General features: G+C 39.3%; 1 protein-coding gene across 1 annotated transcript in view; it reads right to left on the bottom strand.

Annotated features, from left to right (window-relative positions):
* Window positions 1–22,023, bottom strand: part of DROSHA (drosha ribonuclease III) — a 579,282-nt gene that overhangs the window by 185,027 nt on the left and 372,232 nt on the right. Inside the window, exon 17 of the mRNA XM_077492043.1 lies at window positions 12,953–13,060. Within this exon, the coding sequence (XP_077348169.1) occupies window positions 12,953–13,060 (108 nt within the window). The remainder of the gene's footprint in view (window positions 1–12,952; window positions 13,061–22,023) is intronic.

The raw sequence follows: 22,023 nt of genomic DNA on the forward strand, positions 1-22,023 counted from the left end.
AAGAGAGAGGGGGGCTAGCCTTACCCGATTTTAAGAAGTACTACGAGGCCATTATGATATCACGTGTTACGGACTGGATATACAATGGGGGGGGCAAGGACTGGGCAGAATTAGAAATTAATTTAAGCACAAAAAATTTAGGAGAATTAATATGGATACCAGCAAAAACTAGAGAGTTAGCGGTAAATACAAGCACACTCACAAAAAATACACTACGGATTTGGGACACAATAAATAAGAGACATGGGTGGACACATAACTCACCATATATCCCGTTGTTGGATAATATTTTTTTCAGACCAGGGCAGGAGGAGTACATATATTTTAGTAGGTGGGCTAGGAAAGATAGTATTAGATTACACGAGGTCATGGTTGGGGATAGATTATGCACATATGAAGAAATCATTGGGAAATGGGGGCATAAACCTTTAGATAAATGGAGACATTCACAATTATTCTACTTTGCCCAGTCCTTGCCCCATCCTTTGAGGGGTAAGGAGAAGTTGAGGCCCTTAGAAAAACTACTTGCGAACCGGAATAGCCTGGTAAAAAGAACAACAAAAATATATAAAATTTTATTAGAAGAAGAGGGAAATAAATATCCGGAATACCTGGGTAAATGGGAAAGGGAAATAGGCTCTCTAAGTAGTGATGAACAGAGAAATAAAATATTGAGACGTACGTATTCAGTAGCGATAGACTCACAGACCAGGGAGATGTCCTATAAACTACTGTCTAGGTGGTATATAACTCCACAGCAAGGAAATAAGATCAGCAAGGAAAATTCCTCTAGGTGTTGGAGGGGATGCTCGGCGGTGGGGTCCTTCGCTCACCTCTGGTGGGACTGCCCTAAAATACAAGCATTCTGGGGGAAAATAATAGAAGCAAGTTTTAAGGTAACAGGTGAAAGGATTAGAAGTGATCCCTGGGTGTACCTATTCCATGGCACAGTAGTTGGAGAGGTAGAATATGGTCAGACTTTGACCCCTTGTTTGTTGAATTCTGCCAAAGCCCTGATCCCACGGAAATGGAAAAGCCAAGTTCCACCCACAATGAAGGAATGGGTAGAGAGATTGGAAAAAGTAAGAAATATTGAAGCTATGATATTTAAGTCAGAAAATGCGGAGGAGAGGTATCTGAATAAGTGGAGACATTGGATACAATTTAGAAAATCTGATAATTATTGGAAACTACTTGAATGTTAGCGATTCCTATTAATAGAAGGACCGAGTGAGAGGGGGAGGGAGGGAGTGGGTGGGGGGTTTTTTATTGGAGATAATGTTAAAAGGATTGAATTTTGTAACGAAACGAGATTGTTTGTTAAACTTGAAAAATAAAGAATTAAAAAAAAAAAAAAAAAGAAAACTAGGTGGGGCTAAATTATTTAAGGGGCATAGCTTAGAACACACAAAAAGGAGATAATTAGCGGACAGTGGAAATTTAAATAAATTGAAACAAACAGATGCCAAGAATCATTTCTAGGATGCAAGAACATTGGTTCTGTGTAGTTTCCAGGCAGACATAACAAATAAGAATTACACGCAGCATACAGAACAAGAATAGTGCCCCTGTGTGTCTCATCCTACAGGAGACTTTTAATAATTCTGTCCCACGGCAAGGCAGTGCTAAACAGAGCAGTGGGACAGATTGTGGGACATTTTTTTTTTTTATCAGTTTTATACAAGGTTACATCCGGAGTCATAAATTCCTCCTTCAACTTCAAGTAACAAAACAGAATGAGACCTAACCCTGACAACTTCTTAGGACTCATGGACACAGATGTATACATGTACGCAGGATTTTGCTTGCAGCAGAGTGGCAGCAAGATCCTGCTGCATTAAAAATGGTTAGTATTGCATCTCAATCATACAGACATACACTCATGAGCTGAGATGAGTACGCTACACCACCACCTACACATTGTTGATGTTTACATTGGGCCCTGAATGAGTCATTCACTAGGCAATTGAGCAGAACGGCCTGGTCATTCTGTGTCGCTGCTGCTGCCTAATGAATTATTCATTCAGGGCCCAATGTAAATATCAATACTGTGTAGGTAGCAGAGGTAGGGGTGCAGAATGACTGAAGGCCAAGGTCATTCTGCATCTGCCATGTCTACACACAGTTTATGTTTACATCTCCTCGCTGGCCCTGAGTTCATTAGACAGAGGTGGCTGTGCATACAAGCAGAGCATTTTCGTGTTACGCTTGTAAACGCTTGCACAGAAGTCAAAATGGAACCGCAGACCTAGATTTTTCTTGTTTTGGGTTACGCAGTCAAATGGTACAGACTAATACACATTATATTTTACACAAATGTGAATGATCCCTTAACTGTGCATCTGTTTAGAGTGAATATCTGTCTAATGTAGAGTAATTAACGAATAGCAGAACCTGTAACAGTTGACTGCCCAAGAATCTAGGTGCGGGGTTTCCAGAAAAAAAAAATCACACAGATATATTAAAATGAGAGGGAGCCTGATTTTCATCTAAGTGTATTATATTTGGCTTGATAAATGTCTCGCAACAAACATGATTGGCCATAACTTTATGCCAACTAACAGGTTAAGTTTATAAAACAAATTATCTTGTTACAATGGTATCTGAAAGTCGGTGGGATATATTAGGCAGCAACTAAACATGTCGTTTCTGAAATTGATGTGGTGAACGTAGAAATAAATTTGCATTTCAGATTGTTGTATATGGGGCTGCGTAATAGCAGACCGGTCAGGGTGCCCTTGCTGACCCGTGTCCACAGCCAAAAGAAATGGGCACGTGAGCACCAGAACTGACCCACAGAGCAATGGAAAAACATAGGGCAGAGCGACACATTCCTGCTATTGCACTTCTTGTGTGTTCCTGGATGTTTGGTGGACACCATCCTCTAATATGCAAGGCTACAGAAAAGTTCCTTAAGCGCATAGACTCCGTTATCTGCTTGATGTGATTATTGAAGGAAGACGCAGTTTTATAATCAAATAATTTGAACAGCCTCTACATAGTCCTTATAAAGGATATAGTTTATTGGAATACACAGTTAAAAGCTTACATGTCTGCCAAACCGAGTGCCAGACGGTTCTGCCCGTCTCTGGATGGAAAGGTCCCAGATGTGTCACTATGCGCCAATGATAGGATGGTTGAATGGCCATGACCACACAAAGACCACACTCTTACCTTTGTCTGGATGGATGTGAAGCTAACCCGGGTAATCCAGGTTAGCTTCACATTCTGTCTATCCTGATTTAATTTAATTTGACAGATAGTAAACAGCGTTTAAAAATGTTCGCTTTGCCGTGTTTTTGTTTATGAGCGTTTTAAAAAAAAAAAAATGTTTTTTTTTTCTCAAATAGTCAAAAATGTATCTCTATTAAAAATGCGGCTATACTTTTACCACCTTTACACGCATTTACAAGCTGTTACAGGCATTTGGAGTTTCAAATGCCTCTGAACAGCCGCCCTGAACGCATTTTTTTGCTTTCCAAAAATGCTTCTAAACTCTAGAAACTACTATAAACGACCCTGTGTACATGTACAGATAAGATAACAGAGGAGAGTTCTAGCGAAAAAAATGCCCAACTGCTCCTAAACGTTCGTTTACCAGCAGCAGTGTACATGAAGCCTAACAGACCACAGGTGATATAATTTGCTATAGCACAAAACCTATAAGGTTAATTAGCATTGTGATTAACATTTATTTTTTCTATCAGCCCTTTTACTTAAAAGCCTCACTCCTAACAAACAATGGTTAGACCACAAAAGCATTATGAAGGAATGACATTTAGAAATCTACATAACCTAACCTCATGTTAGCTATCCTATAATGGTTACTTCTATTTGCCTTGTGCCTCCTTACTGAACAACAATTGTTATTTCTACCTTGCTATACCACATTTATCACCGGTGTCATACTGCAGATTTCAAGAACGCACGTCTCACTTTCCCATTTATTTTGTCCTTTACTGGAGCTACTTGCAAAAAATGTACGTAGCTAGCCATACACGTGTGGCAGGGAACAGGTTAATTTGATTAGCACTTAGCCTTGTGTGAGACAGCAGATGGAATCTGGTGTATGCTCCCTCACGTGTCTAACATTTTCTAGGCTTGACAAGATAAATGTATTTCATCTCTCAAAGTTGGAAATGAAAAATTACTTTTCTGCCTTAATGCACTGGTTTTAAAAATATTAGAGATTAAAAGCATTTGGCATTTTACAATGTGTTGGCAGTTGTTGGCGATAATTGCAGACCCTAAGGAAATATATGGGAGCCCAGGCATTAAACTGGCAGCGTAATTAATGGCCCCTATAGCAAATAGGATTAATAATTCTAATCATAGTGGATTTTCATAGTAATGTACAAGCAAAAAGAACAGTAGCATTGTTGTATTGATAACACAGTTTTGCACTTAAATCTCAAAGTAATTCACTGCTTTAAACAGTAAAGGTAAGTCACTAAGTGCTACTATATTTGGGTGGGTAAGGTACGGCAGCATTCATCTAAAATGAACCAATGTGCAATGTATTAGTGGAATCCAATGACTTGGGTCCCTAAAAATCTTAGAAAAAAAACAACACTCTATATTATGATACAAGGAACAATGGGCTCAATTCATCAAAGAATATCTCATGCGATAATTAATCACGTGACACACTTTTTTTTCCAGTTACCTCATACAATGCTGAAAATGTCAATTCACTTTCACCTTATGAGGTATTAACCTCAAAAAGCAAGAACACTCAGTAAATATCTCATACAATGGCATAAAACGTCAATTCACTAAACGATATTAAAAAATAGAGTTTAATAAGTAGTGGACCTTTTTGGATCAGTTTCGCAACAGTAATGCATAGAGGCCTTAATATGGAAAAACAAAGAATCACCGGGGCTGTTTTACTTAAAAGTATAACTAAAGGCAAAACTTTTTTGTTTTGTTTTGGATAGTGTGGAGATGGGATTAGACCCCGGTCAGTTTTATATTGCTGTCTAGAGAGATTCACCCTCTCTATTTGTCCTGTTTACTGTTATTAAATGTGCATGTAAAAGAAAATCCCAAACTTTTCCAAGAAAAGTAATAGAGGGGAAATCTTCCAATGGGGACACTGGTTCTGGTGACCTAGGGGTCAATAGAGGGGAAATCTTCCAATGGGGACACTGGTTCTGGTGACCAAGGGGTCAATAGAGGGGAAATCTTCCAATGGGGACACTGGTTCTGGTGACCTAGGGGTCCCCCAAGGGATTCTTTTAATTTGTAGGAATTTCCTCTCCCTTCCTGTTTTTGGTATGGTACAGGAAGTGAAGGGATTTCTCCCCAATGATAACACTGTCTTTTTTTATTGGTGGAAGAAGATCCATCCCACTGGATATTGCATGAGATAAAATACAGCAAGGTTTCATGAGATAAAATACCTCACATTTTGATGAAATTTCAAGTTTCAAAAAACAAAACAAAAAAAATGCTATTTTACCATATCGCACTGCTTATGAAGCCTTGTTCATACCAAAACTGAGATGTTAAAGCCAACTCCAGGTTTTTATTGCTGGTTGGCATTGGAATAAGAAGTAATAGAAATTTTTTATCTCACTGGAAACACAGATTGCAACACCTATCATCAGTAAAATTGAGAAAGGTTGGAATCTCTGTAAGGCTATCATTATTATTTTTTCCTGTCCCAGCAAGTATGGCAACTGAACACAAAGGGGCTGATTTACTAAACTTGAGAGTGCAAAATCTGGCGCAGGTGTGCATGGTAGCCAATCAGCTTCTAACTTCAGCTTATTTAATTAAATCTTTGACAAAAAACAAAAAAAAAACCTGGAAGTTGGTTTCTTTGCACAGCTGCACCAGATGTTGCACATTCTAGTTTTAGTAAAACTCTTTCAAAGTATTTTTATACTTTATCGTTAAATCAAATACATTACTATATAGTAGTTTTGTATTTTAGTAATTTAGAGAAAATAAAATAATTGGATTTTTGTACTCAGCATACAATCCATTTTTTGACGTTCACTGAGGGATTCAGAGACAATTGGGCTATGCATCCCCCTATAGAAGGATTGGGACACTAGCAAAACAAAGATGATCAGTTTGGTAAAAAAAGGTTTCAATCCCAGCATGCCCCAGTTTTCTAGATAAGTAACTCTTGGTGCAAGATCATAGATACAGAGGGGGTGGGACCTTTGTTCTTAAAATACCTCCAAGAATGGTTATCATAGTGAGCACAAAAATATCTCTTGTTCATTGAGGAACAAAGAATTCATAGACAATTCCAAAAGCAGTCCAACTGAGTGGGCTTCAGTAATAAAATACTAATAGACACATAACAAAAGAACAGAATCGGGAATAGTCTGCAGTTTCAAGAGCTGCCTGAAGAACCTTACGCCCAATGCTGGAATCAGATGAGGCTGAATATCCACCTGGTAGAATTTGGAAATTGTGTGAACAGCGGACCAGATGGCAGCAGTGAAGTCTGAGAAAATTTCCTAAAACCAAAATATCTAAGAAACACTCACAGATCTAGTATGGTGTGCCTTAGAATGAAATAGTGAAACCCAGTCCTTAAGATCATAAGCCTAAATGATATGATATGTCTATGTCACTGAGAAATGGTGACTTGGCATGAGAGATGCCATGTACAAAAGCCCCAATCAAAGAACAGCAGACTAGAATTATCTGGTAGTTTGCTTTACAACTGGCTATAGACTGATCAAAATTTGTCCAGTTCATCAGGGACCATAGAAATGTTGATCAGTGTGTGGCCATCCATGCTCGACAGAAGCTGAGTTTTTCCCAGTTCAGCAGCAAGAAGAAGAGGGATTTGACCCCACCCTTAATTCACCCTCCACGGTGGGCAAAACCTTCGGGGTCTTCAGAGACTGGTCTCACACTTGGTGGACCATAGCTGTGGACCTCAACCTGGAATCCAGAGTCTGGGTACGGTGCCTCAAGGCACTGCCAAAGAGTCCACCAACCGGGAAGCTGCATAAAATGACACAGTGGCTATAGTGCAGCTGAGTGATTAAGAAACTACCTTGAAAGGAATAATCTTGAAATAAATCATCCAGAAAGCATGCAAACAAAAGACATGTCCATAAAAGAATGTAAATATCTCTCATAAGAGAGAAGTGGTTTGCCACCTATGGAAATAGCAAACACCTAAGGCTAGCTGGAAGTGAGAGGGGTAGGATGGATGTCCCTGCCTTCTTTGGGCGTGTCCAATCACCTGAAAAAAGCAACAACACTTTCTGCAGGTATTTCTAGTGCTTTATTAAAGCTGAAGTTTAGGTATGCATTTTATTGAATAGCTACATCGGTCCGGTAAGCATATCTCATAGCTAAGCAGTCCTTGTGGAAGCTGCAAATCATTGTAGTAGTGCTGCTACTTCAGTAATAGCAACAGACGTCTAGGTCCAGTGCAAATCGTCTGCCTTTCAGCATAGGATACACCTTTTTTTAAATATTTTTTAGTGAAAACAAGGCGATCTCTGACTGAATGAGGTGGAGATCATTATGCCACTGGCCTGCCACCCCACCTCGTCCAGAGAATTCCGGAAAGGAGCGGAGGGGATGATTTGGGCGATATCTGCAGATGAGGTTGGTGATGTAGATGGGGGCGTAGTTGTGGATGGCTTTGTATGTTATGGTTAGCATTTTGAATTTTACACGGTGGGGTAGGGGAAGCCAGTGAAGGGATTGGCAGAGAGGGGCAGCAGTCACGGAACAATTAGTGAGGTGTATTAGTCTAGCAGCAGCATTCATAATAGATTGAAGGGGGGGTAGCCTGCTTAAGGGTAGGCCATTAAGGAGAGAGTTGCAGTAGTCAAGGCGGGAAATAATCAAGGAGTGAACGAGTTGTTTTGTGGTGTCATTAGTCAGGAGGGGTCAAATTCTGGAGATGTTGCAGTGGTGAAGGCGGCAAGATTTAGCCAGTGATTGGATATGGGGGCTGAAGGAGAGGTCAGAGTCAAGGATTACATCCAGGACCCTGGCATGTATGGAGGGACCAATGGTTGTGTTGTTGATATTAATGGTGAAGTCACGGGGGGGGGGGGGGGCTAAACCATGAGGTTCAGTTGGCTGGAGATGACTAGGTAAGCCTTCAAAGTTATTGCTGAGGAAACACTGATCCGGATATCTGCAATCAGGCAATGTGTCGGGAAAAATGGCGATTGAAGGAAAAATATTTTCTTGGGAAAAAGGTCAGTAAAACTGGTTAAACTTTTCTCAGTAGAGAAGATTTCCATCCTCCTAAAACACCAGGAAAAAAACAAAAAAAACAAATGCGTGCTAGAAATATGAGGGGTTTTATTGATCTAGTGGTTTTTTTTTGCCAGTGTCCAATCCTCAGGTAGATAGCAGTATAACCCAAATGTTTGACCCCCGTGCTCCTCAATAACGTAAAAAAAAAAAAAAAATACCCTTTTAGTGTAACCAGGCATGATTTCATAAAACTGCCAACATTCTTCCTTCTACTGTGGGATTTGTGTACACTGTTAATGTACAAAAATCCCAAAGAAAAATAATGACCTTTTTACGTAAAAGGTCACATGAAGTGACTAAAACAGGAAAATCTCCCTACTTAACATTCAAAGTAGGAAATGAGTATAGCATGGTTGCCTTTTTAATGTAACCCCTAAATTAAAGGGTTAGTTCACCTTTACAGAAAAAAACAGAAAGGTGAACTAACTCCGGACACCCTCTCCACCCCCGGTTCTCGACTTACCCCCAGGGTTGCTGAACTGTCAGCAATACTGCAGTAGCTCCATAGGTCTGGGGATTTGAATTCCCCACTGTTCTCCTCTCCCTTAGCGCTTGTGAGACAGACCAGATGGATTCTGATTGGTCAACCCAGTGACAAAAGGGGAGGCTCAGACGTACAGTACATTTTATTCTGTAAAGGAGCAGTGTGGCAGTGTGTAGAGGGGGATATTTGCCTCTATGCTATGCACAGGTTTTAGGCCTCATACACACTGAGTATTTTATATGCAGCTTTTAGAGGCGTCTTGTTTTTTTTTCTGTCCCTCAATGTCAGACAGTGTGTCCGTGTACACATAAGCTTTTACAGGTGTTTAACCCACTTCAATACAGGGTACTTTTACCCCCTTCCTTCCCAGGCCAACTTTCAGCTTTAGGGCTGTCCCACTTTGAATGACAATTGTGCCGTCAAGCAACACTGTACTCAAACTACATTTTTTTCACACAAATAGAGCTTTCTTTTGGTGACATTTAATCACCACTGGGTTTTTTTTATAAATGGAAAAAAAAGCGAAAACTTTGGAAAAAAATAAATAAAAATTTCAGTTTGTTAAACAATTTTGCAAACAGTATCTAGTAATGCCCATTTCATTGGCCATTGGCAGCACGGGAAGGATTAAAGGCCCTGACTGGGTATTAGCCACAAGCCCAAACAGCTTGTGCAGCTGGTAAGCTTGCACTTCATTTGGTGGCAGATTCACGTTGTTGTTCAAAAGTCAGAGAGGATTTAACTTTACTGTGTTGCTACAATCACCTATCTCTTCATTGAAGACTCTAAAATTTGTTTTTTGTTCATATCATTTTTTTTTCTTTTGCATACTATTGATTTTTTTCACAGAATTAGTCACTTGACTGATCTGCAGGATATTTTATCCATGAAAACTACTAGTGTCCTTATGGAATAATATTCACTATGCAGTAGTTATACTTGTACTAATTAATAAAATAAAATCATAAATGCTTTCACAAAATGCATGATCAAGTCCTGCTAAACACTCTTCATATAAAGGCCAAGGTGAATATTTGTCAGGAATCATTAGACTGTTTGTATTTGAACAAAAAGAGGTTCAGCTGTGCATTGCAAGCCTGGCCACAGGAAAAGGGATTCAATCTTGTTTTGATAAAGGAAAGGGGTTTATTTGTGCCTTACAGGTCCGCTGACAGTGACAGATTTACTCCCTGGATTGTCTGTATGGAGGATTAATGTTCTGCAACAACATTTTTGGTCAAAAAATAGATTAGTCTACATTGGGCATGTTTTTGTATAGTAGTAACAAAAATATCAGAGTATTTTGTGCAGACAGTGAGAAAGTGATTTCATGATACAAGAATGCTTTATGAAAAATGTAACCATTGTGTTATGATTACAACCAACAATAAAAGACCTTATGAGCTGCATACAATACATGGACACTAAGAACCCGTGCAAAAGAGAGCATGGACAAATTTAGAGCAGCTGCACTAAAAATGTTCATGTACTGTACCTTTAAATTTCCTGGCTGACCTGGTAGGTTGGTTTGATGACATACGTGCCAGTACAGAACTTACAATTAAAGAGCTTTTATTTTTTTTCAGAAAATAAATCACAAATTGTGGATGTTGTCTGTATGTGAGCTTAAAGTAATATTAAAGGATTTTTTTTTTCTTTAATAACAAACATGTCATACGCACATTTTTTGTACAGTGGTTTTGCACAGAGAAGGCTTGATACACTCCCCCCCACTGCCGAGTGCTCCCAGATCAGTTTGCAATGGGGGCACCCAAGCAGGCTCATTCCTGAGTCACTGCTCTGCATGTCAATTCACACACATAACTGTGGCTGAGCCACGCCCCTCTCTCTGCTCATTGGCTCACTGGCTGTGATTGTTACATTACACTGCGACTGTGGAGTCTACCTTTCAATGTTCGAGTGGCAATATACTGTAGTACTTGTTCTTTCCTAATCACCAGCATGCTTTATATATTGTAGAACAATGGGGGTTATTTACTAAAGGAAAATCCACTTTACACTGCAATTGCACTCGAAAGGGCACTTGGAAGTAAAGTCGCTGTAGATCCGAGGGGGACATGCAAGGAAAATAAAAAACTAATTTTAGCTTGCACATGATTGGATGATAAAATCAGCAGAGCTTCCACTCATTTTAAATCTACCCCTTAGATTTAGAGCGACTGCACTTTCAAGCTTTTTTTTTTTATTAGTTTGTTTTTTGCAAACACAGTCAAAGTGACAGTTGTTTTATAATCTTGGTTATAACCTACAATAATAAGCGAAAGAGAGTTTACACCAAAATGCAGAGACAAATTTGCAATTTTTATGATGCTAAAAGGGTTAAAGGTGCCCTTCATGACTAACAATTAGCTTCACAGCACCAACACCTACCCATATTCCCAGCTTCCAACATTCTGAACCCTCCTCTCTCACCGTGTTTTTTTGACTTGACTATTCTGCTTCTCACCCAACCTTTGTACATCCTAAGAAAGCTTATTTTCTTTTGAGATACCAATGGGCAGAAGATCTCATAACCACAGAAGACCCATACACACAGTTAAGGTGGCCATAAATAGATCAAAATATGTCTGGTTTAGCACTGACCGGACAAATTCTAACCATGTGCAGCCACTGCAGTTGAACAAAAGTCGATCTACTGAATGACTTCTGTTCAACCGCCTTGACCAATAAAAGCCACTGAAACGGTGGCTGCAGCACTGATCTGTGTATTCTAACAGAGGGGGAATCTGTTGTCAGAATACTACATCACAATGAGGAGGATTTACCCATCCACTTAAAATGTGTGAATGGGGAAACCCGTTCAGTTTTTTGGAGTTCAGCCTGTTGGCTGAAAAAAAAAAAAAAAAAAAAAAAAAAAAGGTCCATGTATGGACTTCTTTAGTTAGTTGCAATACCAAACATGAATCTTATCTGGGTACACAATGGCTAACGAGCCCTAGATGATAATCTAACCTTGGCCATACATGGCTCAAATGTATTTAATCACAGCAATCAACCAAAATATGACCAGTGGATGGTCCTGCCAAACCTCGACTGAGGAAAGAGCTGCCAAAAAAAGTCAGCCAAACAGTGACAGCAGCCAATCAGTTATAGTCACTTATCAGGTATTCTGAGAGCCGTGGGTGCCGGCTGTAAGAATACAATAGCCAGTATCAGAGATTCGTCCTTTCACTTGGTTTAATGTGGATGGGGGAAAATATGGATATCTCTTCAGGTATTATTCTTTAAATATATGTCCATCCTAACAAAGTAAATGAGAATTACCATGCATATGTGGATATATACATCATTACTGATTCTTATTATTATCCAGGGTGTATATAGTGGTAACAGTTTGCTCAAAGCTTAACAAAATAAAGGGAGACAGTTCAGTTACAATACAATTCAATACAAGAGGGTTAAAAAGGCCCTGCTCAAGAGAGTTTACAATTTATATGGAGAGGTAACTAATATACAAGGGTAATAACTGTGGAAGATACATTGATGGAAAAAGTAAAAGTCCACTTTTAAAGTAAAGGTAGAATATGCTTCCCTAAAGAAGTCAGTTTTCAAGGATTACCTGAAGGCCGAGTATGAGACATTTGTATGGACTGGGGTAGGGTGGGGAAGAGAGAGAAGTACTAGCGAAGTCCTGGAAACAAACATGGTAGGAGGTGATGATAGGGGCCTAGAGAGCAAGAGATCTTGGAAGGAGCGATGCAGACAGTTTGTATTATATTATTAGATGATGTTGTAGGTTGGGGCACAGTTGTGGATAACTTTGTACAGTATATTTTCATCTTGATGCAGTTAGGAAGCAGGCGCCAGTGGAGATATAGGCAGAGGAGAAGTAGAGGAGGCAGAGAGAGGAGGACACTAAGTGGCTGGATAGGTGGATGAGTCTGGCAAGGGAAGGAGTTTCAATTGTCGAGACAATAACAAGGGAGTGAATGAAAATCTTTGTGGTGTCAGTTGTTAAGAAGAGGAGAATTCTGGAAATGTTGTGGTGATGAAATAGGCAAGATTTGGACAGAGAGTGGATGTGTGACTGAAAGGGACAGGAAGAGTCCAGGATTACACCTAACACCCTTGCCTGAGGGGGGCATTTTCCTTTAAATCACCTCAATAATAGCAACCCATTCTCTTTAAGGAACAAAAATGGTTACAGGTGCCAAAATTCATGTACATAACAGAGATGCTGTATCTACTCACCTGTAACAAGCAGCGATCCTTAAAAATATATCCAGTTAGTTTATCTAAATGCATCAGACACTTATGATATCGGATATGATGGGTCAGCACTGGTAGCATCATTGCATGCTACAATAAAAGAAAAAAAAAAAAGTTATTAAACCTTTACAATTACAAGACAATAATGAAGGCAAAAAAATATATAAAAAATCTTAGAGCTTAGTCAATAGTGGTAACATTCCAAGGTTCCAAGACATTATGCAGAAAACATATAAGAGCACTTTTTAAGAGTATGAGACTCTGAAACGTGTATCTATAATAAGAGACATACAATGAGGTTACTGTTCCAGACCTACTTATAACAAATTGGATTTTTTAAATAAGGGATACTTGCCTTTGTCATGCCATAAAACAAAATGATAATATGCCACTAAACAGACAGCACATAATGATGTGCCATGATACTGGTAGATGGCTAAGTACGCACCAGTCAAGCCATGCATACAATAAATTATTTTAAATGAAAGCATGCCTAAACATCATTACAATGCATGTGAAAACGAAATGGGGAATGTTCTCAAAAGCCTTGTTTTATAACAAGCACTGAAGAATATGAGTTCTTCAAAGTAAAACTGCTTTATGGTAACATACATACCAATTCTAATGACTCAGAAACCAATCTGCCAGAGTGGCTACATAGAAGAGCATGCTGAATTTGAATTACAGCTGTTAACCCAACCAGGGGCTTGGGAGCCATTTATGGTACTCAGTTCCAGTGAATATTTTTTGCTGCCACCCTCTAAACAGCTGATCCATCTGTCAGCCTTGAACACAGTAGGAAAAACATCTTACTGCAACATTTACACGATTTTTAACAAGTCAGTCACAGTTTGCTGGGGACTAGTGGTTCTCTTGGTGGCATAACAAACAATGAACACCAGGCAAACTAGATAATGGTAGCAAGGGCCTGACGATAAGAAAGCAAATGTGGTTTAGAGCATTTTTTCTTAACCACTTAAGCCCCAGACCAATTTGCAGCGTCGCTTTAACTGACAATTGCGCGGTCGTTCGACGTGGCTCCCAAACAAAATTGGCGTCCTTTTTTTCCCACAAATAGAGCTTTCTTTTGGTAGTATTTGATCAACTCTGAGTTTTTTATTTTTTGCTCTATAAACAAAAATAGCACGACAATTTTGAAAAAAATGCATTATCTTTTACGTTTTGCTATAATAAATATCCCCTAAAAATATATAAAAAAAATTTTTTTCCTCAGTTTAGGCCGATACGTATTGTTCTACATATTTTTGGTAAAAATAAAATAAAATTAAAAAAATCGCAATTAGCGATTAATTGGTTTGCGCAAAAGTTTTAGCGTTTACAAAATAGGGGATAGTTTTATAGCATTTTTATAATTTTTTTTTTACTAGTAATGGTGGCAACCAGCAATTTGTATTGTAACTGCTACATTATGGCGGACACATCGGACATTTTTGGCACCATTGTCATTTATACAGAAATCAGTGCTATTTAAATGCACTGATTCCTGTGTAAATGACACTGGCAGTGAAGGAGTTAACCACTAGGGGTTAAGTGTGACGTGTTTGTGTTTTTTTACTGTTGGTGAGCGTGGCTTGGTATGTGACGCCAATGCTCTTCTTTCCCTATAACAGGGAACAGACGATCAGTGACAGCCACACTAGGAAGCACGGGAGAGGTTTGTTTACACATACCTCGTTCTTCAGCTCTTTGACCAGATAATGGGACACCAGCAGCGATCGGGTCCGCGGGTCCTGTGGCCATGGCTGGGCACTTAAAGAGCAACCTACCTGTACGTTGATGTGCCCAGCCATGCCATTCTGCCAACGTAAATGTGCAGAAGGCGGTCCTTAAGCGGTTAAAGGAAAACTACAGCGTATTAACTTTACTGAGGACACAGCTATTGCAATATTTACTTTGAAATACAGCTTGATGAGATGTTTACATGTTTGTTTTGATGTTAGATTTTTTTCTTATAACTGTATCTTATATACAAGTTGGAGATATGACTACCAGAAAATGCATTACATGATGGACTGCAGAGCTATAATCCATTGGCCACACGGAGATCAATTATTTTCAATGCCTTATAGCCTGGTAGACTTATTTTGTAGCACAGTCCAAATTCTAAGCATGGCCATTATTCTCTATGACCATACACTACAGTTGTTTTTTCGCTCCAAAGCAAGCTGCAATTTAAGAAAACGCGTAGGAGATAAACCTTCTGAGATACAGAGTGCTATTAGGTGGGTAAAAGGAGGACCTAATCTAAAGATTGTATATTTTGTGCGATTAGGCCTGCTTCATACAGATTTCAACTTGTATACTAGCAGTGTGAACAGCAAGCTATGACAAAAGCATTTGCAGAGATTTCAGCAAGCTTTGGTGAGACTTTTAATGTACCATTCAGCTCCTAATGGGAATTGTCGCTTTAAGCAAGATGCTAGCAGTCTTGAGCAATCCCATTAGAATCTATATTCAAAATCTACAAACCAGAGCTGAATGGTACTTTAAAAGCTTTAACAAAGCTTGCTGAAAGCTCTACAAATGGTTTGTCAAAGCTTGCTGTTCACACGTATACAAGCCAAAGCCCAAGTAAAACAGGTCTTAAAGTGTTACTAAACCCACAGCAGTAAAATCATTCTATATATGCAGTAAAGCATGCTCTCACTGTGGAACCCAAGAGGTTAATCCCCCGCATCATGTAAAAAGGCTATTTGATCCTTTATGTATAGATCTTCCTCTTCTTCCACTGACTGCAAAACAGTTCTCAATAACACAGAGTCTATGGAGTCAGGATGCACATGCTCAGTTTGGTGTGTAGTGCTAGAGAGCTGTTTTTTGTTACTTGGGAGAGTGCATGTGATCAGCACAGGGCCAATCAGCACTATCCAGAAGGTCAGGGGTCCTTCATACTGTTAGGGCAGTCCAGTACAGTATGAAAACTCCTCCTACAAGCTTTAACCAGGAACAGATAGAAGTCATAAGACTGCTATATACTGCTGTGATGTGAAAAGGTATTTAGCAGTTTTTATTTACTAAAATGCATTTCCATGTTCTGTGTACTGTAAGAGACCAGATATAGTGAATGCAGGGTTTAGTAACACTTTAAGCTCAAATCATTCTTTACATTCTAGACAGCAGTAAATCCTATGCGGCACTTTTGCTTTTCAATGCAAGATTCTGCCTCCATTGTTAAATTTAAAGTGGAAGGCGAGTCAGAGCCTAACTATCTGCTCCCACCCCTATTCTAAGCCTATTCCATTTACCCTGTTCCTCTAGGTGTAATGTTCCCCCTGGGGACCCCTCCAAGTGTTCAAAAAAATCACAAACCAATCTTGTACCCTACAAAATAAATATATATTGAAAAAAATAAATAAGTAAAAAATATAAATGAAAAAATGTGTATATAAAATGAAATAATAGTCCTTATATTCAATGGTTCTTTAATCCGGATCACCCTGCTGCAACATGGATCCAATTCACTCTCTGATTAATAATCCACTATTGTATCTCCTCCCAAAGCCTTCTGTTCTTATATATCACTGGAAAAGCCAAATCGCGCCAGGAAAAAGACTTGCTACAAGAGGAGCCAGAGACAGGTTGGCCGAGTGGAGGGAGGAAGGAACCAACTGTGGAACATCATTGGCTTGGCCGATCCTACGCTGTTTACATATGGCTGGATAAGCTTAGTGTCAGCTAGAAGACACTTTGAGATGTGAGTGCAATATGTTTTTTAAGTTTTATAATTAAAGGTGAAACGGTTTTACACTATGTTGGTTTCATTTACCTTTTTATGACTATACAAATAACTGAGGAATTGCTAACGGGAGAGCGTATTAAGGAGTGGTTATCCATTGAATGAACCGAAGGCACATTGTAACGGTGAAGTCTGGTGAGTGGCCATTCTACAAGGGGGTGGTGGCACGATTTGGCTTTTCCGGTGATATATAAGAACAGAAGGCTTTGGGAGGAGATACAATAGTGGATTATTAATTAGAATGTCATCCACAGGCTCACTATGGAGCATCTGCTGTCCCTCCTCTAAACTGAAGCTGTCACTGGGACCTGATCATGTTATTTGATTTGATCCAAAGTGATTTCAAAATAGGAAAGTATAGGCATTTTTATTTTTACATGGTAGATATAAATGACCTAGAATGGAGTTGGGAGTAGACTTAAGTTTAGTTAGGTTCTGACTCGCCTTCCACTTTGAAGATTCCCCCCCCCCCCCCAAAAAAAAACCCTACCCCACTCCAAACCGAAAAATGAATGAAGTATCCTGTACTATACTTAAAAATATGCAATTTACAGGTAAATCAAAAATACTCATCTTAATCATACAGCTCACAGGCAGAGTATGCATTATTTATACAACATGGAATGTCCCCAAGCAATAAATAAGAGGGGTGGGCCACAAAGAGGCAAACAGAACTGTGTCAACACGCGCAAACAGCAAGGGTCAGATGACACAACCTCAGAGTGCCGCTATGAGAACCTGCAAAAGCTGCATCAGCAAAAGATTGGGCACCCATCCAGTAAAATTAAAAAAAATATGAACAGAAGACGAGGTCGGCAGCCTTACACAACTGGGATACAGAGGCTTGGGGCCAATATGTCCAGGAATCTCCCAAGATCTGTTGGAAAGGGTGCTTAAAGCGCAGGAGGAGATTTCACTTTTAAGATATAAGCTTGTGATCAGATTTCTTAAACATTATGCAAAAAAAGAACTTTTATATATGTATACTCTAATGGCTTTGACTGCATTCAGGCAAAGTAGAGAGATTTCCTTTGGATGCTTAGGAGCAGGGCACAAGGATGGCAGAACAATGTCTGCATCGAGGTAGAATATTGAAACCAATTTCAGGATAAAAGATGGAAGTATGAGGAAGAGCTCTTTACAGACAAGGGTCAGTTCAGAAACATGTCTGGAGGATGTGATGGTGACCAAAAAAGGCTACATTAAATTAGAAATTCTCTAGGGCAATATCCCCGATAGGCTCAAAGCGTGGTTTCTGCAGAGCAAAGAGAACCAAGATGAGATCCCAAGGAAGTACAGGGTACTGCAAGTGGAGCTTAATACTAAATACACAATGAGAGAGGGAGAGTGAAGTCAAGTGACTTTGAAAAATAATGGACAAGCCCAAAACCTGACAGGACCTGTTTGTAGGAAGGTTAAAATGCAAGGTACAGCATAATCTGTGGGATTAAAGTGCCTGTGTTCACATCAGGCAAAAAAAGATTTTCCTGGAAGTGACCTTTCTTGCTTTTAGCAAGGTAGGAATCACAGACTCAGATATCCCCCTATCCTTTAAGACTTGGGTTTCAACAGTCATGCCATTAAAGCCAGAGACTGAGAAGCAGAAAGGAACAGAGGGCCTCAAGACAGCAGATCTGGCCTGTTGGGAAAGGGCCAGGGGTTGCGTGCTACAAATCTGTGTTGGAACGTTGGGTATGTGTAATAAAAGTGTTGCAAAGGGACATTTGTGAAGAGGCTTTGAAGAGCAGATGCTTCCTAGACATTATGTAGTCCAACACTGCCAGACCCAGTTGGGGTAGTTTTTTTAAACAATTTTTTTTTTCTTTTAAAGTTCTCTTCAAATGTGTACAAGAATAATAAACACTTTTCCCACTGCAAACTCTGGGTCCATTAGCCACCTGTGGCTTCTACTATTGCTTCCTGGACATTACCCTTCTTAGTGATGCCTAGGAGGCTAGAATGTAAGAGAAGAATAGGAAGACTGTGAGCCCCTTCTCAGGCTCTAATTAGTTATTTACAAGCTGTAGACTCTAATATTCATTACTTAACATGGAGGATAGCAAACACAAGGAGCCAACATCGAAATAACAGTTTGCTGAGATATTCTGCATTATGATATGATGAGGGAGATTAGAGTTGTTGTATTGTGATATGAGAGGGGATAGCACAGGAAAGCTTATACATCAAGATTTATTGGGGCTTTAACTATGGTTTTTGCAAATGAACTGACATAGTTTGCTGAACTCAGGAAAGGATTCAAGACATTCCTTTTTCCCAGAAAAAAAACAGCTTTTTTTATAGCCACTAACAGGGCAAAAACAATGCATGGTTACTGTGCTGCATCTCTTGGAAGCTTTTTAACCGATTCAGCCCTGGAAGATTTTACCCCCTTCCTGACCAGAGCACTTTTTGCGATTCGGCACTGCGTCCCTTTAACTGACAATTGTGCAGTCGTGCGACGTGGCTTCCAAACAAAATTTACGTCTTTTTTTCCCCCCATAAATAGATATATTTAATATATATATATATATATAAACAAAAAAAAGCGATAATTTTGAAAAAAACGCATTATATTTTACTATAGCCCAAAAATATATAAAAAAAATGTTTTTCCTCAGTTTAAGCTGATACATATTCTTCTACATATTTTTGGTAATAAAAAAACCCCCAAAAAACGCAATAAGCGTTCATTGATTGGTTTGCGCAAAAGTTATAGGGTTTACAGATTAGGGGATAGTTATGTCATTTTTATTATTATTTTTTTTGTCACTAGTAATTGCATCGATCAGAGATTTTTATTGTGACTGCAACATTATGGTGGACACATCAGACATTTTTGACACATTTTTGGGACCATTGTCATTTATACAGCAATCAGTGCTATACAAATACACTGATTCCTGTATAAATGACACTGGCAGTGAAGGGGATAACCACTAGGGGGTAGGGTAAGGGTTAAGAGTGTCCTGGGGGTGGCTACATGTGACATGTCACGGATCTGTACTCCTGATCACAGGGAGCAGAGATCAGTCGTATTGTCACTAGGCAGAACAAAGAGATGCTTGTTTACATTAGCATCTCCCCCTTCTTCCTCCCCGTGAGACGACTGTGGGTATCCCCGCAGTGCTAGAGTCCACGGGACCCGTGACCCGACTCACAGAGGTCCCAGCTTTCGCCAGTCGGGAACCGGTTAAATAATGTTACACTTCTCAAATTATCACCTGAGGACTAGATGGTCAACTGACTCAACATAAAACTGTAGCTGCCTCATTTCCTCCTGGCTAATAAGACTCCAGGTACTGATGGCTTGCTGCTGGATTGGTATAAAGCCACCTCAGATCTTTTAGCTCCTCATTTACTGAGAATTTATAGTGCTGCATAAGAAAATGGCAGACTACCCTACTATGAGGGGAGAGCTAACTGTCCCAGCTAACTAACCAAACTGGGCACAGATCCCATTTACAGTATGTTTTACTCACCTATTTTACTTCCTGTGTGGGTATTAAAATTATGGATAAAGGTCTGGCTCATCGTCTTGCTAAATTTATATTGACCATTATATACCCAGTTCAATGCAGTTTCATGCCTGGTGGGAGTACTCTTGGTAACATTTGGGGATTATTAATGAACATATTGTATATTATGCAAGCATTACCAATGGAATGGTTTGATAGTGTCAACAAATATTTCCAAAGTCTTTGACACCATTTATTGGAACTATTTATGGAAATGGATGCAGGCCTTGTTCACGAGACTAAACTGTTATATGATGACCCACTGGCTATGTTCAAGTACAGACAATTCAGGATGTCTCTGAAGTATTTTTTTTTTCTTTACAGAGAGGCAGTCGTTAAGGTAGCTCACTGTTGTTTTTGTTGCTTTTTATGATAGCGGTGGAGTGATTGCCCTGAGTCCCTTGTCACATTTCAATTTTTAACAGACAATCATGGCATCACTAATAGATTTTTTTTTAAGTATCTTTAGCTGCAATAAATTGTGGCTGCACAATTTGAGTTTCTTACTGTAACTCTCTCCTCTGCTTCATTAGAAAAACTACTTTGCTACTCATCTTGGCTAAAGGTAATTACTAACCTATTAGCCCAGCTTAAGACTGTAGGCCCTCTGACCTTTCAAAAGGTCCATCAAAAGTGATGTGATCAGGGTGTATGCCATTCCTAAATAAAGATTTGTAGATTTGACCTGGGGACAGATGAATGCAGTTTAATTTCATACATACTAACACCAGACCGTACAAAAATAATAATTTATTTGCTCTATCCCCATTAAAAAGATTCTGCTTACTTCCTAACCCAGTATCCATAGAAGAAAGGGGGAGGGGGGCACACTTTCTTCTATGGACACCTTTTCAATTTCTTACCTATTTCAACCAATTTACTTCTCTAATAAACATATTGTTTGCTTTAAAAATGTTGCAATATTAATGGATGCTGCTTTAAACAGAACCACACTAGACAGAAATACAGACGCTGCCATTGCTCTTTTTGAAGATAGAGTTTCTGGGATTTTAATGTTAGTAGTTCAATCTAGGTAACTTGTAACCAATGATCTTTTACTCATTAAGCCCAACACCTTGTAATCTTTCTAACTGTCTTAATGCAATAGCTGTTGCCTATATGGAAAAACATGTGACAAAAAAAATCAACCCAGAGGACAGCAGAATAAATGAAGGCAGGACTTAATCAAAAGGGGAAGTTCTGCTTTCTCCTGTTTAAATTTATTTTTATTTTTTATTTTTTTGGGAGGGGGGGGGGGTACCTAGTTTTGACTGCTACCTGCTCATATTTACTCCCAGAATGCCTAGTCGATTCGAGCAGGAGTTTGCTCCCCTCACCGGAAGACTCTTAGGACACATCACTGGTCCCAGAAAGGCTGCGGGACCATTCATACGGTGCAGCATGGCTTGCACATGTGCAGTGGGAAGCCCACTGTGAAGCCAAAAGAAGGCGCTAGGTACCCAAAGAGCGGCGAAGAATTGGCTTGCGTGAGGACTGCGCTGGACCAATGGTCAGAGAAGTGTCCTTTTCTTAAAAATCAGCAGCAGCTACAGTAATTGTAGCTCCTGACTATTAAGTTGTTTTTTTGGGGGGGGGGAGGGGGTTGAAGAACTGCTTTAAGTGCAGAGATTGTTGAGCAAATGTACAGAAGAAAATGGCTTCTGTACATTTTGATTCAAATGTACAGAAGATAAATATACTTTCCTGCAGACAATGCAGTTATTCATGAAAAATTTCTGAGGATAAAAGTAATAAATAAAAATAAAAGATTAATAAAAGTA

This window comes from Lithobates pipiens, unplaced genomic scaffold, assembly GCF_037356315.1.
Source record: "Lithobates pipiens isolate NorthernLeopardFrog02 unplaced genomic scaffold, aLitPip1_a1.2 Scaffold_19, whole genome shotgun sequence".
NCBI lineage: Eukaryota > Metazoa > Chordata > Amphibia > Anura > Ranidae > Lithobates > Lithobates pipiens.